The 27,663-nt window shown below is 52.9% G+C and overlaps 1 protein-coding gene across 3 annotated transcripts; it reads left to right on the top strand.

The window, feature by feature from the left end:
- Positions 1–108: 108 nt before the first annotated feature.
- PDE1B (phosphodiesterase 1B) lies at positions 109–27,038 on the top strand. 3 transcript variants are annotated; one of them, XM_020916133.2, is made up of 16 exons: positions 109–462; positions 548–672; positions 16,413–16,526; positions 17,643–17,825; positions 18,007–18,073; positions 18,408–18,524; positions 20,847–20,987; positions 21,405–21,505; positions 21,593–21,718; positions 21,836–21,937; positions 22,951–23,071; positions 23,374–23,455; positions 23,771–23,879; positions 24,267–24,397; positions 25,083–25,201; positions 25,678–27,038. In XM_020916133.2, exons 2-15 carry the CDS (start codon positions 563–565, stop codon positions 25,184–25,186), a joined length of 1,608 nt encoding a protein of 535 aa, XP_020771792.1. In that variant the 5' UTR covers positions 109–462; positions 548–562; the 3' UTR covers positions 25,187–25,201; positions 25,678–27,038. The 3 variants fall into 3 exon arrangements, with proteins under 3 accessions (XP_020771792.1, XP_070310449.1, XP_020771829.1); XM_070454348.1 differs by lacking the exons at positions 109–462; positions 548–672 and adding an exon at positions 11,179–12,123; XM_020916170.2 differs by lacking the exons at positions 109–462; positions 548–672; positions 16,413–16,526; ... (1 more) ...; positions 18,007–18,073; positions 18,408–18,524 and adding an exon at positions 20,078–20,192.
- The last annotated feature ends 625 nt before the right edge of the window (positions 27,039–27,663 follow it).

The following is a 27,663-nucleotide window of genomic DNA, read 5'->3' as shown; positions in this document are numbered from 1 at the left end:
ACACACTCCCAGGGATCCCACACCACCGCCCACAGCGAAGTCCTGCCGCCCGCCGCCTGCGCTGCGCTGTCAACACGCACTCATCTCCACCCGCGCGGGGCACACGCAGCCTCCCGCACCCGGCGCCTGGGTGCGTGCGCTCGCCCTTGGGCGCTGCCGTCTCCGTGTGCCCCCGGCTGCCAGGCGTTCCTCCGGGAGGGGGAGGAGAGGCTGCGAGGAGTGAGAGACGAGCCGGCAGGCCGAGGAGAAGGGAGGGGGAGAGAGGGAGGGGAAGCCGGCCCGGGGAGGAGGAGAGAAGCGAGGAGGCGGCTCCGGCAGAGCGCGGCGGCGGCGCGGAGAGCTCGGACTGGGAGCCCAGAGCTCGGCTGGGCAGCGGGAGAGGAGGAGCCGCAGGAACTGCAGCTCTGCCAGCTTGGGCCGAGCCTTGGAGACCCTGGCCTGGCTGGTCCCTGCCAGCCGCAGGTGGGAAGGGGCTGGGCTGGGGGCGCGGGTCTGCCAGCTGGGGGCTGAGGCTGAGCCGCGGTGCTGTCTCCTCCCTCGGTTCCAGAGACGGAGGCTGAGCATGGAGCTGTCCCCCCGCAGCCCTCCCGAGATGCTAGAGTCGGACTGCCCTTCACCCCTGGAGCTGAAGTCAGCCCCCAGCAAGAAGATGTGGATTAAGCTCCGGTCTCTGTGAGTCTCCGGGCCGGTGGGGGGGGAGGGATTGGGGGAAGGGATCTCAGGGAGCCTGAAAGTGGGAGTGGGGGGGGGTGTAGCTGGAGCCGGGCCGGTGGATTCTCTGGGGCACACATGTTGGCAGGTGCGAGGACATAAGCTGCCCGGATACGCGTGGCCAGGCCACATGTGCAAGGCATGTGCAAAGCAAGCCGGCCGCTTGGAGCGGGTTTAGGAGTTGCAGAGCTAACGAGGTGCCTGCGGACCCCCCCCCCCCCCCCCCCCCCCCCGGTGACACATGCGGCACAGAGAGGCGGCACAATCTTTGCGGTGTTGGCAGGGCTGCCTGCGGACAGGCAGCTTTCAGGAGGTGCCAGGCTGACTCACACGTATCCATGTGCAGGGTTAGGTAGATGTGAGACACATCACATGTGTGTGCATGAGTGTCCCAGGGTCACAGAGAGGTCTGTAGAGTGACTGCACACAGATGCAGGTCCAGTGCATGGGGATACTTGTGCCAACCTGTGGGTCATACGTATCTCGGCTGGGATTGGTGGTTTTTGCCTCCTGCATCCTACAGAGGGTGGGAGTTGGGGGGGGGGGGGTTGCCCCATTCCTAAGCTGCTCATCTCTCTTGGGGCCTGGAAACACACTCTGCATATTAATGATGGGGGACCCACCTAGAATCTAGAGAAGGGGGGAACCCTGTCCTGGGGTAGAGGGCATGGAGCCCCAACCTGGGAGCTGGGGTGGTGGTGAGGGGAGATTGGTTGACTGGGGCAAGGTAACTGTCAAAGCCTTTTTGTCACTGTAGGGTCTCCCAAGGATCTCCAAGCACATCTAGGCATCTTTTCTTATTTTTGCAGGAAGAGGGCATGTGGAGAGGAATAAATGGGAAAGGGAAAGATTCAGGTGTCCCATACTCCAGTTCTAGGGAAGGAGAGGAAGTTTTCTTCCTGCTTATCAGAAAAGAAGAGGATTGGTTCAAAGACAAGCCATGTACCATGTTTATCTCTCTGTCGGCTGCCACCCGATAATCTCTGCAGTCTGTTGATCCTTAACCAGAAAACAAGAGAAAGTGCTGCTCTCCCTGCTATGACTCCCCATGGCCCTAGGAGAGAGGCTGCAGATGTTTGGTGAGGAAATACAGGGAACACAGCCTCAACACGCAGTTGCTCCCCAGTATTCTCATTGTGAGCACTGAAGCTTTTCATTTCTAGGTTCCGGCAGAGGAAGAGACGGGCATAGAATATGGATAGATGCTTATGAGTGTGTTGTTTTAAAAATACTTCACCTGTGGCGATAAGATGATGTCTTTATGTTGGGCTGGTGGGTCTGATTTACATACCAGCTGCTTAGAAAGGCCTTAGGGAGAATGGAGGCACATTGGGCAACAAGGCTTGGAATCCAAATGTACTTCTTGGTCCCCTCCTTTGCTGTCTCTGGCCAGTGCAATTTGCGGGCTCCATGAATCCTTGGAATGAGGTTCTGGGATGAAGAAATGGAAAATCATGTTGAATCAATTTTTGTTGGGAGGAGCACTCGGGTGATTCTTGATAGAAAACCTTGCTTTGTTGATGGTAACTAAGCTGGCAAGAAGGGTAGGTAGGAAGTGGTTGAGAGGCAAAGAAGGGACCTCAGGGTCTAGAAACAGGAGAATCCAAGCATCCTAGGATGCTTTCCCACAGAACGAGTGGCTCATCATATTTTCCCCTTGCCTCCGTTCCAGGTAAGGGGCCCTGCAAAAGAGGTGGGTCTACCCATTTCACTCTCTCCCATACCTTTCTAACCACAAAGCTTTTCTGGAAGTAGATTGCAATTTCTTCCTTTAGGGTGAGAAGTGGTCTATGGCAAGAAAACAGGACCCTCGGAAGGAGGCACTGAAACCCAGGGGAGGAAGGGAGTGGAGGCAGCTGCCCCTACAGAGCCTGTTAGCTGAGACATCCTTGCAGGAGAGCACGGTGGACAAGGATCACTAATCTTATTGATGAGATTGTTCTGGTTTTCACTCACTTCAGCAATCTGGTCCTTAAGAGCGCCAGCTACATGTCGTAACTTATCCAGAGAAGTACCATCTCCTCAATATGAATTACCAAGGATAGATTCCCAGTCTCAAAGCAGAGGAAGATCTTGATACCAAGGTAGATCTGAAGTTGATAGCTTACTGGATTTGGCCCTGTTTGAATCCTGGGGAGGCTTTGCCAGTCAGATGAAGGGAAAGCAAAGGATTGAGGATTTTTGCTGGGTAGGAGAGGGAGACAGCTCTCAGGGTTGAGTGGTTTCTGAAGAAGTGAGCAAAGAGGGCATTTCCACCTTAAATAGAAATAGAACTCCCACTCCCACCCCATTCACCACCTGTACCCAAAAGGCCCAGGTTGGAAGGGGCTATTTAGTCTGGAAACAGGGAGATGGGCATGATTATCTCAGGACTAGATATTGAATGGGCTTCCCTGGTGTCTCAGACAGTAAAGAATTTGCCTGCAGTGCAGGAGAGTCCAGGTTAGATCCCTGGCTTGGGAAGATCCCCTGGAGAAGGGAATGACAACTCACTCCAGTATTCTTGCCTGGAGAATCCCATGGATAGAGGAGCCTGGTGGACTGCAGTCCATGGGGTCGCACAGAGTCAAATGAAGACAGATGGGATATATATATTCTGCTGCTCAACATGTCCTATCTCCTCCATCCCAACTACCCTTTTAATTTCTAATCTGGGACATTGAGGGTCTCTTCAGGGAAACTGGGCCTGGTGTTTTTTCTTCTGGTTAAAAAAGCCCATATGAATATAATAGTGCAGGGCAATTTCTTCTTGGGAAGGGCATCCAGGAATTCTGTTTTCCATACTAGCATTCTGCCAAAGATAAATTCAGAATCTGGAGCATATTAGCTGTTGGATTTCACCTCTACCTAGGGGAAATTTTCCTAACTAAGCAGACTCGTAAGCTGAGGCATGAGAGACACTGAGCCAGGCACTTCAGGGATAATGGGTGAACCAGGACAAATTTCAGCATCTCTAACATTAAGATGAAAGACTGGGCTAGTCTGCCCACTCTTCTCTGAGACCAGAGAGCCTTGAGGAATGTGGGGGAGGGCCAGCAGAAATGGAAAGGTTTTTCGGTGTCTTTTGCAAAACAAGAAAAACTACAAGTGGAGATTGGTTTGCCATCCTTAGCTCATTCATTCATTCAACAACTCTTAATTGAGTGCCTCCTGTGGGGCAGGTGATGTGCCGGATGCTGGGGATATGGTGGTGGGCAAAATGGACCCAGTCCCTGATTCTATGGAGCTTGTCATATGGTTCAACTCCATCAAAGAGAGTGGAGAGTAGGAGAGGCCCCCTGCGCCTTGTTTTATGATACCCACCCAAGTGGTAAAATTCAACCATTCTGGTTTCTGCTTCATTGCTTACTTTGGAGGGGGGTTATACACAGTACAAGCATATATATGAATTCTTTCTCTCTCCCAGGATAGGACAAGCCTCATTCTCTTCTCTTTGCTCCAGTTTCTTCTGAAATTTTACAGACAAAACTTCCCTCTTCCTTGGGATAGTATAAAACAATCCTTTTCTCTTTTCCTTTCTCCACATGGTGCATGCTCAGGCTTCCGTGATTTAGACTCAATGTCCTAAGCTGCAGTTCAAGGTCATTTCTGGGGAGCTGGAGCAAGGACGCAGTTGGGGATTATTTGTGCCCATCTTTGTTGCAACGGAATCTAGTGTGGTACTGGAACATAATAGGCACTCAATAACTGCTCTTAAAGGAATGAACAAACGAATGAATGGATATACCTGCATATGTCACAGAGCCCAGTTCTGTCTCTGATTCTGTTGTTGTGTGCAGTGGGGGAGGGGAGTAGGCATGGGAATTGGAGAAAAGGAGAGGTCGTTTTTGTTATTGTTTTTAGAGGGTGATGCTCAAAAGTGATGGGATTTGAGAACCTCCGAACAGAGCCTGGAACTGAAGGAGTTACAGAAACAATCTGGATATGTGAACAAGATGTATCAGAATGAAACTGTGAATGCCTGACATGTATACGTATGTATCTGGGGTATCTAGATAAAGGCTGATGTGTGTGACAAGGACAGTTGGTGAAGTCAGAGCTCCATACTGATGTCTCTTTTTATGTTTATAAACAGTATGTATGATAATAAATATGTACTTACCTGAATACCTGAAACTGTCCTACGTGTGAATGAGATGATGTATTTGTGTATGTGAGTGTGTGTATTTAGGTAATGGAATGGTATATATGTATGATCTGCATATGTGTTTGTGACACACTCAGATTTTTGGACAGTCCTGGGGAGATCAAATGCACAGGAGAAAGAAGCCAAAGGACCGGACCGGTTGCCTCATTGATTTATTCTACCTTTTGTCCTCATTTTGTATATGCCCCATGGAATGATCTTCTGTGGCTCTTTACCAGTTTTGAAAACTGTGCTGCTGTCCTCCTTTCTCTGCACATGGCTGTGGAGCTGCCATGAAGACTGCGGGGTAAACTGCGGCTTCTTGGACCTCTGGAGAAAAAGGAGCATCATTTCTCTGAGGCGTCGGTGGGAATGGTTTTTAGTTCCTTCCTCCCTGGATCGACCCTTCCTCCTTTATTTCCAACCCTGGCAAAGGGAATCTCTCCTCCCTGGGTTTTACATCCCCTCTCCCATCAGAGGTTTCTATTTCCCCCATCAACTTTGTCTTGAATGAGGCATCTCTTGATGTTTGAGTGTGGAAAATTCCTGCAGTAAGCTGAGGGGGATGTGATGTGCAGAGAGAGGGAGAATTCAAATTCAGACCAGTGGATGAACTTCACAAACCTCTGGTCAGAATAGGTGGCTTCAGGGGAGAGACCAGGGAGACAGGATGGTGGCAGTGAAGGAGCAGAGGGAATATTGGGAGACTTGAGTTCCTTTTCCCACTCTGCCTAAGGCTAGCTGCATGATCTTGGAGTCACGTAGTCTCTCTGCGTCCCTATTCTTTATTTGGTATCATCCATATAAAAGTGGTTTTTAAATGATAAACTCTGATGCTCTTTCAGCCTGGGAGAGCTTGCTGGGTGAAGAGGCAGCAGAATAGTAATAAATGGGCAGTCATTGGCTTAGATGATGAGAAAAATCAAGATTCAAGAGGTAGGAATATGAATGCTATTGTAGGTTTGAGTCCTGGTGTCTGGGGTCTAATTTGCAAGAGTCTTGGTGATGAGTGGTTGTCTGGAGGAGGTGAGGCAGGTGACTGAGCTTAGAGAATAGGAGGCAGGGTGGGCTTGGAGGAGGGCTGTCCCACAAAAGGTGTGGGCCTCTGAGGTCAAAAGAAAAGATGACAGACTTAATCTCTGTCATCTTTTCAACTGGGCAAACTAGAAGAGAATGGAGCAATTGCCCTTGTAAGATGTAGTGGGTACAGGGCGCCCAGGGACTGCCGTTGGTGAGTTCCAAAAGCACTGGGGAAATTCCCCTCTGGCATTTATCCTAAGTCTCTAGGCCTGGGGTGATATGATCAGCTATGACACATTCTATTTTAAAGAATCTGTATAGTCCCTTAGAACCCAAATACCACTCTGCTTGCCCTGGAGGCTGGTTAAAAAGACCGTGGAGATCCCACATTTGAGGTAGCACTTAGCACTTTTGCCAGGAGGAGGGTGCAGTAGGTTGGGGATGAAGCTGGGATTGGAAGGCCAGGTGAGAGACCCAGGGGGAGGGAAGCATGGATGTCTCTAGACCCCTTCCACTTGCCCCTGGTGCAGGGAGCTTCTGAAGTCCATGCAAGCCAGGGGTTGTCTCACATCTTACCCCTTTTTCTTCAAACACCCCCATCAGACTGGGATGGAGGAACTGGGAAATTTGAGAGAGATCTTTCCTCTTGTTTGTGTCTTTAAAGGGATCATCAAGGATTTGCTTTCAGCTTTTCTGTTCCCTCTGTTTTCCTCTTTGATTTTTCCTGCATCTTTTCCTCTGCCCTTTCCTTCCGTTGTTTCCATCTCTCTCTGGCTTCTCTTTCTCTGCAGGGCACTATGGTGCTCTCCTCTCTCATCCCTCTTCTTCTCTCTCCCTATTCCCTTTGGCTTTTAACCCCTCATTCTGGCCTTCAGTGTTCCTAGTCCCCACTCACCCTGGCCAGGAGTCTGGAAACATCCCTGCCCACCCCGGGGGTGGGGCTTCTCCAGGCCCAGGTATCCTTGTGATGGTTCAGGGCAAGTTTGCTGCAGGCACACTTTGAGGCCACCTTAGGAGTCCAGCCTCAACTCCTGTATTCTACAAGGCCTTTCTTTTGCCTTCTCAGTGATCTCATCCTCCCAGCTCCTCTAGGGAGAAAGCCAGGTAATTGCCTTTGGGTCTCAGGGGACTGATTTTCACAGGTACGGAAGTTGAGTAGCTATTTTCCAACTGTCCCCAGGACAGCAGCAGAGACAGGGGGACAGAACCAGGGCAGAGGTGGGCTGCAGGCGAGACCACTGGGAGACTGGAGGTTGTTAGATAATGAGATTGTCCCCTAAGGGAGGAAGACTTAATGGTCCAAGAGAACTGGGAGAGAATCCTGGGAACAGTGAGTGAGGCCAAGAGGAGACTTCAGGGGGAAGAAGGGCTACTCAGAAGGGAAAAGTAGAAAAGTGAGTTGTGACCCACCCACTGCAGGGAGGTCCCTAGTGCCCATGCCCTCGCCCCTCTGTCCCCCATGTCCCCAGTCCTACAGCATCTTCTGCTACATCTTCTCCCTGTCTGGGAAGAAAAGAGCAGGCTAGGTTATGACTTCAGCATCCCAGACCTGGCGGAAGTCCACTGAGGGAGCTGGGATGGGGTTTTGGTGGCTTAAGCAGGTGTGGTGGGGAAAAGGGCATATCCAGGGAGAGGCCTGGGGGCTCAGGGCTGGGAGGAAAGCTGGGAAGTGGGTGCTCAGGTGGTACCATGTTGGATTCAGCCAAACCCCCAGGTCAGTTGATTCCACAGCTGCAAGGAGAAGTCAGACTTGCAAATAATTACAATGGCTGCAGTGGGATGATTAGGCGGCCAGCTGGTGTTGGCACCGTTTAGGCTGAGAAGGGAGCTTGCCTTCCAGGGGGGCTTAATGATTCTCTGGCAGGCAGGACCTGGGGGCCAGAGAAGCTTCTTTCCTTCCTATTCCTTGGCTTCTCTGCTTCCCTGTTTATCGGCTCTTGCACATCTAACTTGGCACCATCCTCCTAGTTCTCTCCTCTGTGCCCACCTTGTTTGGAAACTTCTCGGGTTGAGTGAGCACACATGCTGACAGTGTTGCCAGGCTCCCTAAACCCCAACCTCCTATCTACAAGCAGTAGTTTTAGCAACTCCAGTCTGAGAGAACTATAATAAGTCAAATTGCACCAGACTCATCCCAAACCCTTCTTTGTCCTGACTGTTCTCTTCCTTTCTATTCTTTGAAATGCCTAGAAAATTTGCTGTTCTTTTCATTGAAGCAAGATGGACTGAAGATAGACATGCAGGAGAACTTCCTGGAAAGTTCATGGAGGCTAGAATATAATCTCCCTATGATAAAGAAGAAAGCCACACTCTTCCTTTAAAGCATCAGCTTCGGGCTAAGTTGGGTGAAGCCCTGAGCCAGTCAAAAAAGATAAACTCCTACTCAGGCACCCTATTTCCCTAGTGTCTCTAACCCAGGCACTGAATCTGAGAACCATAACATGTTACAGAGAGGGAAACTGATGCCCAGAAATAGTTGGTAAAGTGGGAGCAGGGCTGGGACCAGACCCAAATCCTGCTGCTCCACAATCTAGAGCTACTCCCATAGCACTGGCAGTCAGTGCCTTGCCAAGCTTCCAACTCACTCTCCCATCTCAGGCCACCTTCAACATCTGTTAGGTTCCCCAGAAGCAGGGCATCTGCTGGGAACATCTGTTGGGATGTGGTTCAGAGGACTGGTGGGGTGGTCCGTGTGGAGGTGGTTAATGAGCAGAATTAAATCATGCAGGGAGGGAGAATAGGTGTGGACAAGTGAACCAGAGCCAAAATTCTGAGCTGGGTTCAGAGTTCAGGGTTCTTAGTCTTCCCCTCACCTTCCTGCCCACCGTCTTATTCCCTCCCTCTTTCAAGGGCTGAAGCCTGAGGGAGAGGTGACTCATCTGTGTGCTGGGCAGGGAGCTGGGATGTCTGGGTTCTTGTTATTCTGGGCTAAGGCTCTAGCTACTTAGATTGCCCACTTCCTCACTGATCTGAGCTGCGCTGGGCTCTTGATAGGAACACCTGTTTGAACGGTTCTAGGCAGGAGGCAGAGGGGGAGTTGCCTGCACACACACACACACACACACACACACGTGTCTGTGTGTGTGTGTGTGTGTGTGTGTGAGTTGACTCCGTTCCCTCTTCCTCAGTGTTTCCCAGACATTCTTCTGCAGCACTTTTCAAATCTCCTTTCCTGCCCCTTTCTCCTGCCCCTCGCCCTCATCTCACTCCACTTGCCCGGTTTCTCTCCTTCCCCACCAGCCTTCCCAGGTGCTGCCCATCCACCCTCCACCCTCCTTCTGTCCCGTGCCTAGAGAGCTCGTACCACTGCTGCCGTGCCCACCTGAGGATTGCTGCCTCCAAGGATGGCACTCCAGCTCTGTCACTACGGGGGCTATTTTTATCTCTGGAGCCACCCCTGCCACTGTGCCAAGCCAGCCGCCCGAACCAGGGCTGCCTGTATAGCAGTGTGAAGCCAGGGGAGTGAAGGGGGTGGCAGTGCTTGGGAAAGGTGGGGGTCTGGCTGTTCCCGGTTTCTGGAGCTCCGTGCTCTGCATGTCCCCAGTTTCTGCTTCCCTGGTCTCTGTGGAATAAGGAGCCGAGGAGGAGCCCCTGACATCTGGAATGGTGGGGGTGGGGAGACAGGGCTTTTCTATTTCAGGGGCCCTGGGTACAAGGGTGGGCACAGGGGGCTTTGTTCATGGAGCACTTGTAATGAACCTTTGCTGAATTAACAAAAACAAAAATAAAATAGTAATATTGTGCATTTACACATCACTTTATAGTTCCCAAAATGCTCTTGTATGATCTCTTGTGAGAAGTCCATGAAGCTTGAACTTACTCATTTTACAGACAAGGAAAATGGAGCCCAGGGTGTCTTGTTCAAGGTCATATATAGTGCTAAAAGTTAGGCAAAATCTCCTGATCTTAATTAATATCCTCTTTCTATTGGATTTAGATGATTTCCGTGATTTTTTTCAGTCTGAGATTTTTAAGCCTTTAAATCAGCCAATTAATCCATTCCTCAACATCCATCCATCCCTCTAGCCACAACCCCTTACACCCCTCTTTTCTGACCAGGGGCAGAGTCACCTATGCTTTGCTCATCTCTTATCCCAACTCCTATTCTTCAGGGCAGGTGAGGAAGGGTGGGGATGGACCAGGGAGGGAGGCATGATAGTTGGGCTGCTTGCTACTTTAAAACTACATTTAATGGCTAGAGGAAAGTTCACGCTGGGGTCATCACATTTATGCTCTTGCTCTCGCTCAGTCTCTTTAACTCAGAAGTAGAGTGTGGCATGTGTGTACATGTGTGGGTGAGTGGGTATGTGTGAAATTTTTTTCCCTGGGAAGGGATGGTAGTTGATCAATGTCCTTTCTAATTAGGAAGAGTTAATAACAGGCTGGTATGAGTGTGGTGGGATGCACACTGGGATGATGCAGCATGTATGTACCTGGGGTGATGTGGTAAGCCGTTATTTGTCCAACTAGTTTTGGTTCTACTGGGCAAGGGAGCAGAGGGATGGACAAGATATCCTCTCTGGAGCTTTTCTAGTCTAAGAAATCTCTTACCTTCCAGTAGGAGGGTTGGGGTTGGTGCCAGTTGGCTTGGGGGCTGGGCCTGGAGTCAGGTGAGGAGGGGGCAGTGGCCTGAGTTGGTGTTTGCTGGTGTACCATCTGCCCCCACTCCCACCCCGTCACTATCTCTTCAATGGAGCTTTTCTACAGAGCAGGCCGAATGACTTGCCCCTCATCCCCGAGAGGCAGTTCCAGGTCTCTGACTACAGGACTAGTCCTTTCTCTAATAACACCTGCTTCATGGCTACCAAGAGTTTACACAACCTTGTAGACATTTAACCTCCGTTCCGCTTTGCTGCTGAAGCCAACTTCCACTCGTCCCAGTAATTTCCCAAACTTCATTTGGTTATAATCCTTCAAGGCTATAGCACAGTGACAAGGTATTTTAGTTTCTCCCTGCTTTTGGTGGGTAGGGGTGCGGTGGGCGATGAAGCAAGACTTCCCATCATAAAATCCTGGGTCCCGTTTCTTTTCTCTTTCTTCTGTCATACTCATCCCCTCTAGTCGCTTTTCCTCACCCCTACATCAACCCTTCCCTTCACAGTCCGTCATCAACCCGTCGATGAAGGAGATTGTAGTTGCGCGGAACCCTCTTCTCCCGCGGCGATAGGCTTCACCCCCTTAGCCCCGCCCAGCCCCTCCGCTGACCAATCGCAGCTCCCATGCGCTTGTGTTGGTGACGTCACCCCATAGCCAATCGGGAGGCGGGCTGGGGCTGTTTGCGCACATCCACTTCGCACCGCAGAGGCCGGGTTCTTCCCTTTCTAACCTGAGCGGGAGCAAAGCCTGGAAGCGAGAGATGGGGCCTTGGTCCCGCAGGCTCTTCGTGGGCTGTCCCATCACTTCTCCCTCTGGGCTGGAAAGACCTCTCTCCAGTCAGTTCATGGTTATTTTCCAGTCCCCGTTTGACAGATGAGAAAACTGGGGCTGGGAGAATTCAAGTCGCCTAGCTTCTCGGTTTCGATGAGCAAGTCCTGACTTTCAGTCACTGCTTGGGTGGGGGCTTTCCTCGTTGAGTGGGTCCCTGGGTAAGGAGACCCGGATCTCTAGCTTCAGCAAGCCCCCTTTCTGCAGTTTCTAGTTCTCTTCCTGTCTTGTTTCCGTCCTTGCAGGTGGGTTAAAGCTCATTTTGAAGAGTGGCCCCGGAAAAAAAGACCCTGGGAGGGAGCCAAATCTGCTTTAGCCTAGCTGGGGCGCTCCTGGAGGGCTCCTTCCACTCCACGGCAGATTTCCTCTTCAGGACAAAATCAGGATGGCTCCCTGCCCCTGTCCCTGTCCCCTTAAACCTCCTGCTAACCCTTTCCTTCCCCTGAAAGGGGAGCCCCACCTCCTCAGAGCAAGGGGCTGGCTTATGCTATTTCTGTCCTTTCTGGGATTCTTCTGAGAACAGATTCTTGTTTTTAGTCTGATTCAGATGTGAAACTTTTCCCGCGGCCTCTCACCCAGTTGTGGGCTGAGTCTCTGCCTCATCACTCCTTCCTCCAGCCAGGCTCCTCCTGTTCCCCTCCCCTAAATTCTCTCTGTTCAGTCAGTCAGTCACTTTTGCTGAGACCTAGAGAAGGAAGTCAGGGGCCTAAAAGGGAACCACTCCCCTCAGGAGCCCAGGGGCCTGGGGGGCAGCGTTCTGATCCTCTGAAGTAGAGAGCGTTGATTCCCATGGCCAGCCCCGTTCCTGTGCGGAGGAGTCACCTCCAGGGGCCCATCCTCAGGTAGGCTCCAGGGATGAGGAAGGGAGAGGGGAGGAGGAGGATCGGATGACAGGCTGCTGCGGGTCTACTACTTGTAGTTTGGTGGAAGAGCAGGATCAAGACTTGACAGTCCCATATGGGGGTGTGTGTGTGTGTGTGTGACTAAGCATGGCAGGTGACTTAGCAGTATTTTCCCTCTTTCTCTCCCTCCTGAACCCCAGCGTTCTTAAGACCTCACATTCCTCCAGTATCTCATCTGGTCTCAAAAACCCAAAAGGGAGTTAGGATTCTTCTTTCAACTCCCAGTCCCTTAGCTTGAGGCTACTCTGTCCTAAGCTCTCTACTTACAGTGATCTTTCAGGGAGTGTGGGTGCCGGAAATCACCAGATCATCTGATGGGGGCTGGAGAGCTGCACTTGTCTGGGGCATTGGGATTATTACTGCCGAGAAGCTACCTTTTCCAGCTGGCTACCTAAAGCTGGGAGAGACTTGGGGCCTCCAGGGGTCAGGACCTGAGACTTTCCCATGGTGTGGGGAAGGTAAAGGAGAAAGAAGTGGAGATGGTGAACCAGCACTAGGAGTGGAGTGGGAGGACTCTTGGGAAGCTTCCAGTTTTCCTTAGATCTGGATGAGGACTGGACAGGGGTGAGCATCCTACCCATCCAAGCAGACGAATGGCGAGGTGAGGACTTTGGGTGGGTCTGGGGAGATCCTACCAGGCCCGGAAGTGTCATGAAGAAAGTTATGTAACTCCAAGAGGGGGAAGTTTAGCACCTGGATCCTTCCAGCTGCCTGAGTCCAGGCCCCCTCCTTGGACACCCAGCTTGTCAAATTTATTCTTTAATCTTTCTTTCCGTCCCTCCCCTCTCCTTCTGGTATCTGGATCATGTTGGGTTCAGATTTCAACAGGAGCTGTAAAAGAACTTCTGTACAAGATCGAGAGGTGGAGGTGGAGGTGGGAGGAATTGGGGGGAGGGGTGTGTTGAAAGCCAGCCTACAACCACCCTCTTCTCCCTAGGCTGAGATCTCAATTGTGAGCACTGGCAGATAGCCCCCCCACCTGATTAATCTGCCCCCTTTCCCTTTTATTTTGTTCAATGAACATCTACTGAGCACATACTATGTGCCCTGGGCACAGCTGCCAGGACAGACAAGTCATTGTGAGTGCTATCAAGACACCCCCAGTTTCCTGTGAGTCTGATGGTGTCCACAGACAACATCACCCCATGAAGCACAGATGACTGACACTGAAGAGCTATGATTCAGTGGGGTCCAGCCTCACTTTTGGTGTTTGGAGCACAGTTAGGCTCCAGTAGAGTGAGTTTTAGGCTGGCTGGCCTGATTGAGATTGACAAGCTGTGTGACCCTAGACAAGTCATATAACCACCCCCATAAGGTGATTGTGGTATGTAATTATAAAGGAGAGATCATGGTCATTATCATCCTCTCATTTCCTCTGCTAGGGGGCTTCCTAATTACCAGCCTCCATCCAAATTAGGCTCACCGTTCTTCACCTGAACTTGGGATCAAGACAGCAGGTGCTTGCTGGATTCGAAGGGAGTGAGGTGTGAGCTGGGTGGGGGCAGGCATGATGCTGGTCAGTTAATTTTAATACAAATCATGTTTATAGAGCCTCATTGTATATGCCAGGCTTTTTGCACGCATTATTTCATTTAATCCTCTTATTAACAGCTCTTCCCAGGTGGTTTCCCTGATGACTCTTCGGTAAAGAATCTGCCTGCCAATGCAGGAGGTGCGAGTTCGATCCTTGGATTGGGAAGTTCCCCTGGAGAAGGAAATAGCAACCCACTCCAGTATTCTTGCCTGAAAAATCCCATGGACAGAGGATCCTGGCAGGCTGCGGCCCATGGGGTTGCAAAAGAATCAGACATGACTGAGCGACTAAACAGCAGCTCTTCACAGGTGGTTTAGTGCTGCCCACGTGTGCACCACAGGTAGTTTATTATAATCCTCACTATTTTACAGACGAAGGAATTGAAGGTTGAAAATAAAGATTCTCACACTTTTAGGGTGAGTTAGAATTATCTGGGATGTTTGTTAAAAACACAGGTCCTTGGACCCAAACCTTAGAAAATCTGGTTAAGTAGGTGTGTGGGGAGACCCAGAATAAAATTTTTCACCAGTATCCCAGGTGATTCTTATGTCAGTGGTCCATAGGCCACACTTTGGTAGACACTGATGAAGAAGTAGAGACTTGCCCAGGGCTCATATCCAGGAAGTGAAAAGTTTGAATGTGGGCTTTCTACCTCCCTGAGCTGTGCTGGGATCCTGCATTTCTACACTGGAAATAGGGTTGCACAGCCTTCCTCCCCTCCTTCCCTCTAGGCCCATTGTGAGGATAAAAGGAAATAATGTAGGAGAAAGCACTTTTTAAAATGTAGAGCTGGCAGCATTGTTAAGAGATTATGCGAATACATGCAAATGAGCACCCGTGGGCTTGGCTGTTCACTTTGGAAGCCTGAGCTAGGATGGGTGTTTCCCAGGGTGGCTCAAGAAAGAAGGCAGAACTTTGGTGGTGGGCATTGACCCCTTGTGGGCAGAGTTTTCCATTGTAAAAAGGGCTGATTGAAGTGGAAGATTTAGGGCTGGGATGGGAAAAGATCAGAGCAGGGGCTTTTCCTTCTTCCTGGGTTGTGTCCCCAAACTCAAGGGTCCCTGGCCATGGGGACTGACTGGGAGAGGGCAGCCCCAGCTTGCGCCTGGGCCCTAGAGACAGCGGTACCTCTTTGCTGTGTGATCCCTGGTCGGCTGTCAGTCACCACTTTCCAGCTCATTGGCTGGAAGGCCTTTATGTTGCCGGCCTCCCTCATGAAGCCTGAGTTGGGGCTGGGCTGTATGGAACCAGGACCCTCCCTCGTGGAATAACCTGCTCTTTTCACCTGGAGAAGGTGCAGCAGGGAGGGTGGGAGTGCAGTTTGAAGATAACCCACTGAGGAGGCTGCATCCTCATCCTCCAGCTTCTTTCCCCACCATTTCCCCTCTTTCCCTTCTGCCTCATCTGCATTCAGACCTGTCTTTGGCCAGGACTGCTGGTCCCTGGGGTGAGAGTTGGCCGGTGATGCTTCCTGGGCTGGCTATTTTGGGCGCCCCTATTCCAAAGCTGCTGAGACCCCAGGATTCTAGAGCTGTTTCTGTTCAGGAATGCCATTGTTCTCCCTCCCCCAGCATCCCTGGGAATCGATGCTAATTTCAGCCTCTGGTTCCTGACTCATACTCTTCTCCCTGACTCATAGGGTGACCTTGGGTTTCTGAAGCCCCTCTCAGAGGGGAATTGTGCTGGCCACTGTTTCACCTCACCTTGCTTTTAGGTGGGGTGGGGCAGAGCTGGGAGAAGGAGCCAGAGGGGAATGTTTCATTGCTTTCTTTAAAATCACCACCTAAAGTCAGAGAGCTTTGAGTACCTCTGACTGCCTGGGCTGGTCTCCAGCAGTCATAAAGCAGACTTTTAAGAAACCACCCAGTTAATCCCCCAGAATTCGTGAGTGCAAAATATGAGGGATGGTCCCTTCAGGCAAAGCATCCAGTAAGTGAGACCCCTGACCCCACCGTCACCACTTTGGCTCTGGGGGAAGCTGCTTCATGGCAGAGGTAGGGGAGGGGTACAGTCACCCTTTGCCAGAGTCTCTCTCTGGAGCGACACCAGGGAGGCAGGGGTTAATCTTGCTTTGTCCCGGTTGATGGATTCTGGAATCATAATCCATTAGCTCTGCCTGGATGGAGTGAGGCCAGGCAAAAGCATTCAGATTGGTCTTTGTTCTGTGTCTTCGCCATCCCTGCCAGAGACAGAGGGGCTGTGAACATGTACCCCCTCCCTACCCAAACCAAGAGACTTAATGAAAGAATGCTGGGGGCCCTTTCGATGGCTGTTGTTCCCAAAGTCCTCTATCAGAGGGAAAGAGGCAGTTTCATCTCTTGGTTATTCAGACCATGAAACAGATCATCCTCAAAACATCACCCCGGGGGCTTGTACCTGCCTAATTCTGCTGGGCCCCAGGCAATCTAAACAAGAGTTTACAGGAAATACTGACTAAAGGGAAGGTGTTGAGAGGTCAGAGGTGGGTAGGGACTGTGGAAGAGCCTGGGGTTTAACTTTGGGGGGGGAGATAAACTTAGTACAGGTGGTGGCAATGGCCTGTGATGAAAAACATTAGCTGCTGTTATTCTGTTAGAAAGATTAATGCGTTATAGAAGGCTGCGGCTGTTTCTGGAACATGCATCCATCCTATTAGAGGCATCCTCTTGACAAGGTAGTGGCGCCTAAGCAGGTTCTCTGTACCCCACCCCCCCAGGCTTCGCTACATGGTGAAGCAGTTGGAGAATGGGGAGGTAAACATTGAGGAACTGAAGAAAAACCTGGAGTACACAGCGTCTCTGCTGGAGGCCGTCTACATAGATGAGACTCGGTGAGAGTGGTGACGCGGAGCGGCGGGGAGAAAACCCACACCCAGAGGAGAAAGATGCCAGCCAGACACCGTGATCCAGGGATGGGGAGTCAGACAGAAAGCTGGGGATAGACACGCATGACAGGGCCAGAGGAGGGAGGCGGCCAGTGAGGACAGATAGATCTATTGGTAGAATTATCAGCAGAGATAAGGAGGCAGAGGAACAGAGACTTGCAGAGAGAGACAAACACAGGTTATCAGGAGAAGACCTTTCCAGAGCTGGGAGGGACCTTAAAGCTCAGGGCAGAGGCCTTCCAGACCTGTTCTGCCCAGGAGGGGAGCCACCAGTCACATATGGCTAGTGGGGCTTCAAATGTAGCAAGTGTGAACAGAGATGTGTATGTATATACAAAAAACATGCTGGATTTCAAAGACTTGGAAAAAAGAATGTAAAATGTCTCAATATATTTTATATTGATTTCATGTTGAAATGCTAGTACTTTGAGCATATTAGGTTAAAGGAAAGTTATCATTTAAGGAGGTTTCACCTGTTTCTTTTTACCTTTTGAATATGGCTGCTAGAAAACTTGAGCTTTCCAGGTGGTGCTAGTGGTAAAGAACTCACCTGTCAATGCAGAAGACATAACAGACACGGGTTCAACCCCTGGGTTGGGAAGATCTCTTGGAGGAGGGCATGGCAACCCACTCCAGTATTCTTGCCTGGAGAATCCCATGGACAGAGGAGCCTGGCGGGCTACAGTCCATGGGGTCACAGAGTCAGATGTGACTAAAGCAACTTAGCACACACACAAGCACTAGAAAACCTAGAATCACTTATATATGGCTTGCATTTTATTTCTGCCGGACAGCATTGCTGGTCTGAAGCATCCTTGACAGGTGATATCCATGCCACTGGCTGCTTGAATGCTCCCAGATTTGGGGTGCTCACTCTCACATAGTGACCTGTTATAGAGAAACAGAAGTAAAAAACTTAGCAAAAGACAGACAAGGGAGAGTCAGTGAAGGGAGATGCTGGTGTGAGAGTTTCCAGGGTGTGGGGTGTGGCTGGGCCCAGGGTCTCCAGGCTGTGGAAGCACCTGCGGTCTTTCCTCTGTGACTCCCCCTCTGGGGCCTCAGGCAAATCCTGGACACAGAGGATGAGCTGCAGGAGCTACGGTCTGACGCGGTGCCTTCGGAGGTGCGGGACTGGCTGGCCTCCACCTTCACCCAGCAGACCCGGGCCAAAGGCCGCCGAGCGGAAGAGAAGCCCAAGTTCCGGAGCATCGTGCACGCGGTGCAGGCGGGCATCTTCGTGGAGCGGTGAGGCTCGCCGCGCCCTGCCTCCCTCGGCCCCTGGCTGTGGCCCTCTTTTCCCGTGGGGTCTTCCAGGACTCCACTGTATCACCAGCCCCATGTGCCTGTGGCCCATCCACCCAGCCCCAGCTGATCAGATCCCATGATCAGACCTCACTCCGGGGCTCCTTTCCTTCTTCTCCCTCAGGATGTTCCGGAGAACATACACCTCTGTGGGCCCCACCTACTCCACTGCGGTCCTCAACTGTCTCAAGGTGATTCCGGGGAGAAGGTTGGGGTGGGGGTACGGAATAGTCCTCAGGACTTTCAGACTTCTATGGGGTGATTTTTACTTCCTCTTTTAATTGTCATTTCCCTGTTTCTCAAAACAACTTTGACCCACTTGAGAGGCAAACTCCTGACTTCTTATCATTCCCATACTGAATGATATCTGGGAAGAAAGAAGCCTGTTTTCCATTTCCTTATTTTCCTGCATCCCATGCGTCTGTAACCATTGGGAAGTCCTCCTTGAGGTCTAACTGCAGCCCTTGCTGCTGCTGGGATGCCCCTCTTGGGAGTCTCCCTGCCTAGTTCCTTGTTTCTCCACAGAACGTGGACCTTTGGTGCTTTGATGTCTTTTCCTTGAACCGGGCAGCAGACGACCACGCCCTGAGGACCATCGTTTTTGAGCTGCTGACTCGGCACAACCTCATCAGCCGCTTTAAGGTTGGGCAGCCTCCTACCTCTGCCTCTGGGCAGGGTTCCTCACTCCCACCAACCTGCTCCTACAGGTGGATTCTGTGGGCTCTCTGGCTCGGTCTCACTGTCGGGGCAGTCACCCTGTGCCCACCCCAGTCTGGCCTTTGCTCCACTTGCTGTGGTCCCAGCCTCTGGCTTCCTGTATTGCTTTCCAGGGGAAGGTTCTAGCCTGTGGCTGTCCAGCCCAGGGTTCTGGCCTGTCCTCCTTTGTCCCCTAACTTGTCCTCTCCAGCCTGGCTGCAGTTCAACCCCATTTCAGCCCTCCTGCCCGTGGACACTGGAGGCCTAGGGTCCAGAGACTGTCAGCTGGTGCCTTGCAGGATTAATGTCTCTCCATCTGTTTTTTTTTTTTTTGGGGGGGGGGGGCTCTCCTCCCCTCCCCCTCGGGCTCCAGTCTCTGTCCAAGGAATTTTATGGAGAGGATCAGCTCTTGGCAAGGCTAGGTAGGGCTGGAGGAGGGGAGGGTGTAAACTCCACTTGCTCTTCAGCGTGGCTGGCCGGGAAGAATATGGGATTAAAATCTTCTTCAGATCCTGTGCCAGGAGAGAGCGTCTTTGGGGAACAGGGGCTGGAAAAAAAATCACTTCCTTGTGGAGAAACCACAGTTGGAGGATGAGGGGGATATTAGGTCTGCACTTGGATGGAGTGACAGTGGATGTTAGGTCGGAGAGAAAGTGTGTGTTCTGAGGGGCACGCGTGCCTGTGTGCTCAGTCGCTCAGTTTCGTCTGACTCTTTGAGACCCCATGGACTGTAGCCCACCATGCTCCTCTGTCCATGGAAATTTTCAGGCAAGGATACTGGAGTGGGTTGCCATGTCCCATGGAGGGGCTTGAGGTGTGGTCAAAGGTGAGGTCAAAGGTGAGGGCCAGTAGAAAGGCCCTCCCAGAGGGCTCTGGAAGGTCCCCCAACACCCTTGCTTCCACCTCCCTATAATAGAGTATTGGTGTGTGAGAGCCGTTCCTTGACCCTTGACGCCTCCTTTTACAATAACTCTCAAGGGAGTTCCCAGAACTTTTGTAAGATGCTCTGAGATTCTCTTCAGGCCTCCCTAAGCCCTGTGTTTCTGCAGTTTCATTCTCTTCTTTCCAATCCTGCCCTCTCCAGGACAGAGAATAGCAGGGTCTTCTTTTTCCTAAGACTTTTCTCAGCTCACATTTCTCCAAACTGGCTCTCAGACTTCCTCCAGACACCAAGGAAGGATGGTTCTGGGCTACCCCAAGAGTCACTACATCAGGTTGGGCTTGGCCCAGCCCCAAACCGCCTTGCTCCAAGGCAGTTAGAGAGAGAGGTCTCCATGCTCTAGGGTCCTTGCCCAGTAGAGACCCCAGCTGGAGCGGCTCTTTTAAGCTCCACATTCCCTTTCTGGGCACCCGGCCCCTGTCCTGCCCCTCCCTTCCCTTCCCTTCCTCCAGGGACGCCATGGCAACGCAAAAGCAAGGGCAGTTGTCATGGAAACAGTCCTTTAAAATTCCCTGAATTTGGGGCACAGCCCTCCAGGGGTGGGGGCGGGGGATGTTAGGGTCTGACTGACTAGTGGCACCTTCTCTGTGTCTCGCCACCGCTGCTCATCTCTACAGAGGGTTCCCCAAGCCCTGAACCCCGCTCTCCTCGCAGCCTCAGAGATCCAGCGACAGGTGCAGACACCTGCCTTGCCCTCTGGGGGCCTTGGGACTTTGAAGGAGGTGAACATGCCCCAGGGCATATGCAGAGACCTAGACAGGATCGAGCCTGACAGAGCTCTGGCTCCTGGTGCGCTGTGCGTGCGTGCGTGCGTGTGTGTGTGTGTGTGTGTGTGTGTGTGTGTGTGATGGACAGAGGGTGGGGAAGGCTTCTCAGAGCTAGGGTCAGGGTCTCAGGGTCCTCTCTGGGTCTTCTTATTCTTTCCCCTGCTTCTGAGCCCCTCTCCATGGTATTGGTTTGGGGATGGGGTGGGGTGATTGGAAGGTAGGAGGGAAGTTTTCTTTCCTCTTCTTAAAAATCTCCAGGGAAATAATAATAATTATAGCTACTCTTGGGAGAGCACTTGCTAAGTACCTTGTACTGTACTTATCCCATTAAATTCAAGGTAGGTGGTAGTATCTTCATTCTTCAATTAAGCATCAGAGACAGGGAGGCACGTGACTTGCCCAAGGTCAGACAGCCAGTGGGACGCAAGCCCAGTTCACTGCAGGGCCAGTGCTCTCCTAGCGCTGTTGTATTTTCATGAAAGGGCCTCACTGACCTCTGTCCTCGGTGGCCTGCCGTTTGCACATCCTCCACAAATCTCAGTTGCCCCTCTCCCACTGCAGATTCCCACTGTGTTTTTGATGACTTTCCTGGATGCCTTGGAGACAGGCTATGGGAAGTACAAGAACCCTTACCACAACCAGATCCATGCAGCTGACGTCACCCAGACGGTCCACTGCTTCTTGCTCCGCACAGGGATGGCGGTAGGTGCCCTGGAGGTCACTCTTCTGGGATTCAGGGTCTTACGGCTGCAGAACCGGGGAGTCCAGCCTACAGTCGATACTCTCATTTCCTTTTTTCTCTCTTCGGGTCCTCTCCTTTGGCATCCCAAAGTCTTTCCAGAGTCGGATTGGACTTATTCACTCTAGAGAATTCCTGGGTGCACCGTAACTTCCTGGGTAGCACTGGGGCTGTATGGCCAGATGCAGAGGGAATATTGTCAGTAGGGATGGAAGAGGGTCTCTGGCAGTTCTTGGAGCTGAGAAACCTGACTGCATTTAGCCCAAGAGCTGGACAGGAAGCATGGTGGGGCTGGGATGAGCAGTCCAACCTGCATGTGGAGGTCTTTGGGCAGCCAGCAGGGGGTCAGCCCCCTCTCATTGTCTGTCTCCTTCTCCCAGCACTGCCTGTCGGAGATTGAGGTCCTGGCCATCATCTTTGCTGCAGCCATCCACGACTACGAGCACACTGGCACCACCAACAGCTTCCATATCCAGACCAAGTGAGGGGCGGGGGTGTGGCAGGGGCGGGGTGGGTGGGCAGCAGTGGTGGTCCGGGGGGCTGGGCCTGGTGACCGTGTGCTTTGCAGGTCGGAATGTGCCATCCTGTACAACGACCGCTCAGTGCTGGAGAATCACCACATCAGCTCGGTTTTCCGAATGATGCAGGACGACGAGATGAACATCTTCATCAACCTCACCAAGGATGAGTTTGTGTGAGCAGAAGCCAGGCGTGGGCACCCCTGGAGACCCCCTCACCCCAGCCCCCTCTTCCTGCTTCCTAGGCTTCCTGTCTAGCAGTGCTGATCACTCCTCGGGTTCTGTCCCTTCAGAGAGCTGCGGGCTCTGGTCATCGAGATGGTGTTGGCTACAGACATGTCCTGCCATTTCCAGCAAGTGAAGTCCATGAAGACAGCCTTGCAGCAGCTGGAGAGGTGACATCTGGTGGGGTGTGGCTGGGGTGAGGCCAGAGTGAGGGGTGTGTGAATTGGAAGCCATCCTCAGGGTAATGGGTGTGCCAAGTCTTTACCAGGATATAGAAACTCTCCTGGCTCCAAGTATCTGAGGGTATCTGGTGTATGTGACGGATGTGTGCACCTGGCCTTGGGTTTGTGGACAGCCCAGGCAGCCAGACTACTGGAGAGCGTTTGAGTTGGGGGTCTGAGATTGGTGTCCTCAGGGAAGCTTCAGGACAGGCATACTCTGGAATGTAATGGAAAATCATTCAGCCCTCTGGACTCGTTTCCCTATGTGTGAGAAGTGAAAATGATATGCCCCCCTCCACAACAGCTCACTGCCAGCCCCCACTCTAACAGGGCTACTAGGAGAGTTGTGTGAGGTTAAAAAAAAAAAAGCACAGAACAAATGTCGTAATTACATCTAATGTTGCTTAAAAGTGGGTGGGAGTATATAAATGTAAGAGAGAACAGACGGTGTTTGTGTGTGTCCTGAAGGTGTGTGTTAATGCACAGTGTCTGTGTGTGGGAGAGTGGGCAGGGTCAGAGCGTGTCATTGTTGGCGAATCATAATAATAATTATAATAATAATAATTATAGGTAACGTCTACCGAGCACTTATTAGGTGCCAGACACTATTCTAAATACCTATATGTTGTATGTCATTTAATTCTCAGAACAACTCTTTGTGGCAGATCCTGTTTTGATTTCTACTTAGGACTGGGGAAAATGAAATATGGAAATTTTAAGTGACTTGCTGTACATCACACAGCTAGTATGTGAAACGTATAGTGAGGATTCGATTCCAGGCCGTTTGATTCTGAGAGCTTGGGCTGTTTTCTATACACATGTAAGAGTGTGTGTGTGTATCTTGTCTCAGAGGGTATTTGATGTTAGATCTGAGAGAGAGTGTGTGATGGGAAGTTAGGAATGGTCCAGGCTTCCTTTTCCTAAAGGATCAGTCTCCCTTCCCTTGCCACCTGCCCCGACAGGATTGACAAGTCCAAGGCCCTGTCTCTGCTGCTTCATGCTGCTGACATCAGCCACCCCACCAAGCAGTGGTCAGTTCACAGCCGCTGGACCAAGGCCCTCATGGAGGAATTCTTCCGCCAGGTAGGGGGCATCTTTGCCTGCCCCTGCCCACAGGGCCTTCTCTCCCCCATGTTTTCCAAGTTCCCTGTTCCTCCTCCAGCTCCTTGTTCAGCTGCCTGCAGCTACCAACCTGATCCCAGACCCATGGGATAGAATGTCATCTCCAAAAAGCTTAACAGTCATTGCTGGCAGTGGCATTTGCATGCGCTCATTTCCAGGTCAAAGGCACAGAGCTCCCTCTTCTCCCCCTGCAGCCCCTCTACCCGCAGCTGCACCCCAACCAGGTAGACTGAAATAAGTCCCCACTCTGTCTGCTCCCCCAGGGTGACAAGGAGGCAGAGCTGGGCCTGCCCTTTTCTCCGCTCTGTGACCGCACTTCCACCCTGGTGGCGCAGTCCCAGATTGGTGAGTGTCACTTCCTGCAGGGAGGAGAGGGTTGGGAAAGGTCAAGGATGCTGGCTGGGCTGGGCCGGGTCGGGACTGCTCCCAGTCCCCATTCCTAAAGCTGTTTTTCCCGTCAAGGCAAGCTGCTGTGCTGGAGCATGGAGGGCTGGGGTGGAGTTCTCTGGGGTCACAAAGACATCATCACAAAGGTTGCCCCCACTGGGAACTTTTGAGCCCCAGGTGACTGTGTTCCATGCGGCTGGGGGCACCGGCGTGCCGGCCGTGTCCTCTGCGCAGCTCCCCAGGTCAGCTTTATCCCTGTTACATGCACTGCAGGCTTCATCGACTTCATTGTGGAGCCCACGTTCTCTGTGCTCACCGATGTGGCTGAGAAGAGTGTCCAGCCCACCGGGGACGACGACTCCAAGTCTAAAAACCAGCCCAGGTGAGTGAGGGTGGTGGGGTGGCCAGAGGGCCCACAGAGAGAACCGACTGATGGGGGCGGTAGGGAAACAGTGACTCCTCTGCTGTGGGTCAGATGTCGGGGCGAAAGGATAGGGGCAGAGGGTGCGGCCTGCACCCGAGTCCCCTCCACCATATTTTAATCTCTCCCATTAGCTCTGTCCTTATTGCCTTTCTGGCTAATGCTGTTTTCATTTTCCTTCTAGTAGAAGGGAAGGTATGGAGAGAGGTGGGGACTGAGGGGGGGCGGTGGCTACCCAGCAAAGAGAAAAGGATGAGGCTTCCATTCTCTCTACTCTTGAGGGCATGGAGGACCGTCCTGGGGTGGGCGGGGTCTCACCTCCACAATGTGGGCGGGTCCTGCTTATAGCTTCCAGTGGCGCCAGCCTTCTCTGGATGTAGAAGTGGGAGACCCCAACCCTGACGTGGTCAGCTTCCGCTCCACCTGGACCAAATACATTCAGGAGAACAAGCAGAAATGGAAGGAACGGGCGGCAAGCGGTGGGTCCACTGGCAGGATAAGGCCTTGTCGGGAGGGCGGCTGATGGAGCAACTGTGCTGTGCTTAGTCGCCCAGTCTTTTCGACCCTGTGGACTGTAGCCCGCCAGGCTCCTCTGTCCATGGAGATTCTCCAGGCAGGAATACTGGAGTGGGTTGCCATGCCCTCCTCCAGGGGATCTTCCCAACCCAGGGCTCGAACCCAGGTCTCACGCATTGCAGGCGGATTCTTTACCACCTGAGCCACCCACCAGGGAAGCCTGAGCAGCAGTGGGTCCATTTTCCCGAAGCCCCTTGAGCAGCCCTTTGCCTTCCCCGAGTTGGGAAAAGGGATCAGGCACAGGCTGACCCACCTGGAATGTTCTAGAATGGGGGCTGGAGAGACGATAGGGACAGCAGTATTCCACTGCCCTAGGGGCCCCGTGCACACCGGCGGTCTGTCAGTGGTGTGGCTGGGGTAACTGGTGGCTCTGGCTGAGGTGTCTCTTCCTTATCGTGGGGGCTGAGGGCTGTGCATTTTAGCAAGGCTGGGGAGCCTCTCCCCAGGAGGGCACAGGTTGAACATAGCTCAGCTCAGCTTGAAGGAAGAGGGTGCGTGAGAATCACTTCCTTTTCTCCACGTATCCCTTGGGTTCGGAGAAAACCTACTGCTCTGCCTGGTCCCAGCTTCCTCCCCGCTCTCCTACAGGCATCACCAACCAGATGTCCATTGACGAGCTGTCCCCCTGTGAGGAAGAGGCCCCCGCCTCCCCTGCTGAGGATGAGCACAACCAGAACGGGAATCTGGACTAGCGGGGCCTGGCCCCGGTGAGCCTGTGGCAGTGGGCGGGGAGGAGGGCGAGGTGGGTGTCCGACAGGCCTCTCAGAAGGGGCATCTCTGGGCTTCCACAGAGGCGAGGTTCTCCCTCGCTCCTTCCAGGCGGGAACCTGGAGGAAGTGAACACAGAGACCGGAGCCGGGGCCCAAGTGGGAAGCAGGGGGTGTCCTCCTGCTTCTTGGTCCAGACCCTCCAGGAAGAGAGGGGGCACCTCCCCAGTTCAGGGTGGGGCTGAGCAGCTCTGAGTCAGGGTCAGGAGAGGCACAGCCAGGCCCCACGCTCCGGAGCTCAGCGCGGCATGACTTCATTCCCACACCAACCCTCCCCTCCCCCCCAATGCCCTTCTTCTGCAGGGCATTTTTTTGCAGCTGCACCGGGCACTAAGTGGGGTCGGACCTGAAGAAGGTAAGGCAGGCTGGAGATGAAGGCAGAGATCAGAGCACTGAGGTGTCCTCTGTTCTCTTAGGTCCTCACTGAATCCAGAGTGTTTGATGTCATCAGCACCATCCATTGGGACTGGCTGCCCCATCTGCTCCGAGGGAGCATGGACATCGAGGAACAGAAAACCCACCCAAAGGACGAATGCCAGAGATTGTGGGGTTGGGGGAGGGGCCCCTCCCCACCCGACACCCATTGGGGTGCACTTTACTCTCCCGGTGGCAAGACTGGGGAACTTCGGGCTCCCAATGGTCACTGTGTCCATCCCCCTGCCTCTGGACTCTCCCCGTGGCCAGATGACTGGTTGGCTGGGAGCTTCCTGGAGGTTTCCCAGGGCTTGGGGGGAGGGTTGGAGATGCCAGCCCCCTGGGCCCTCCCCCATCCTTTTTGCCTCCAAGTTTCTAAGCAATACATTTTGGGGGTTTCCTCAGCCCCCATCCCAGATCTTAGCTGGCAGGTCTGGGTCCCCCTTTTCCTCCCCTGGGAGGGGCTGGAACAGGATAGGAAGCTGGGGGTTTTCTGAGCTCTGTGCACAGGGGCGTGGGCTCCTTCAGGGCATGGCACCTTTCTAGGGCCTGGCAATGGGGCATCCTCTGTACCCCAGACCTGCACTGCTTCACCCCCACCCCGCCCAGACTCTTCAGTCTTCCCTCTCTCCCATTCTGGAATGGTGACTGGAGGAGGAGGTGCCATAGCCACCAGGGGCTGAGAGGGGGGCCTCTCCTGGGGTCCTCAAGGACTTGGGTTTCGGCTCTGGGGCTTGTCACCTGCCCTGGCCGAGTCCTGACCCTGTCGCCTCCTTCCCCTCCCCTGGGGCCAGGAGGCTCCCATCCGACCAATGTCTGTAAAGTGCTTTGAGGTCTCCCCAGAAAAGCACCTTCAGGATGCATCCTAGAGCTCAGGCAGGAGAGCTGGGTTGGGGTCAAGGGCGCACGGGGAGGGTGAGGTGTCCTCAGTAATCCTGCGTTGCTGACAGAGAGGGTCCGTCCCCTCCCAGCCCCGGCCCAGGAGGCCCTTTCCTGGGACAAGTGAGGAGTAGCAGGTGGAAGGCAGCTGGGCAGAGGCTCCGGAGTGCTGCTGTCGCCTCCTCTGCGGCCAGCCCAGCCAGGCCCCGGCCCTTCCTCTCCTCAGGCTCCTCTGGCCCCGCTCTGTCCCAGGAAAGGCCCACGTCCAGTGACTGCCCTCCTCCTCCCTTGTAAATACCAGACATGCATTTGTACAGTGGGCCCTGTGCGTGTGAAGTCGTATCCACGGTCTTTCAGACCTGCCACCTGCCACTCGTCCCTCCTACCCCACCCAGAGCGGGGTAGAGACGCATGTGACTGACCCTTGTCCACGGTCTCTCAGAACCCTGCTATAGCCAGAGATCAATAAAGAAGGGAGACCAGGCCTGGCTGTGTGTGTTGTTTGCCGGGTGAAAGTGCATCGGGCGTCTTCGCGTGCACTGTCTCTTCAAGCTGATAAAACCCTGGTGCTGTGTGTGCCCTGTTATATATGGAGGCCAGAGAGGTGAGGTTCTGCCTGAGGGTGTGCAGCAGGGCTGGCAGAAGGGAACTTCCACTTCTGAAGTGCTTTTTATTCTCTCCAGCATACTACTCCTTCTGAAGAGGGGTGAATCTTGCCTTCCCTCCGCTGCCTGGAAAAATCAGAAGCGGTGGGCAGGAAGAGGCCTGGTTGTGGAGTCTGAGAAAGGTTATTCACCTCTGCTCAGCTTCTGTCCTTCACCCTGGCCCCTCAGTGTCAAGGACAAGGGGAGAGGTGACCTTTCCAGTTCCCGGCAAGGGCCTCTTCGTGAATGCCCCCCGTGGCCTCAATCTAGCTTGGCTAACAGGTTGGAATCTGGGTGGTGGTCTCCTCTCAGCTGCAGAGGGAACACATCCTGAAGTTTGGGAATCACCAAGTGTCGGAGGGCAGGCACGGAGGCATCGAAGCAACATACCCTCTCTTTCCCAAGGGCCAAGTGCCAGGGTGCAGCTCCCCACTTTTTCCAGCAGAGGGCGCCCACAGCACCATC

Source organism: Odocoileus virginianus, chromosome 24 (assembly GCF_023699985.2).
Source record: "Odocoileus virginianus isolate 20LAN1187 ecotype Illinois chromosome 24, Ovbor_1.2, whole genome shotgun sequence".
NCBI lineage: Eukaryota > Metazoa > Chordata > Mammalia > Artiodactyla > Cervidae > Odocoileus > Odocoileus virginianus.
The sequence above is the reverse complement of the archived record's forward strand: the minus strand, read 5'-3'. Positions and strand labels throughout refer to the sequence as shown.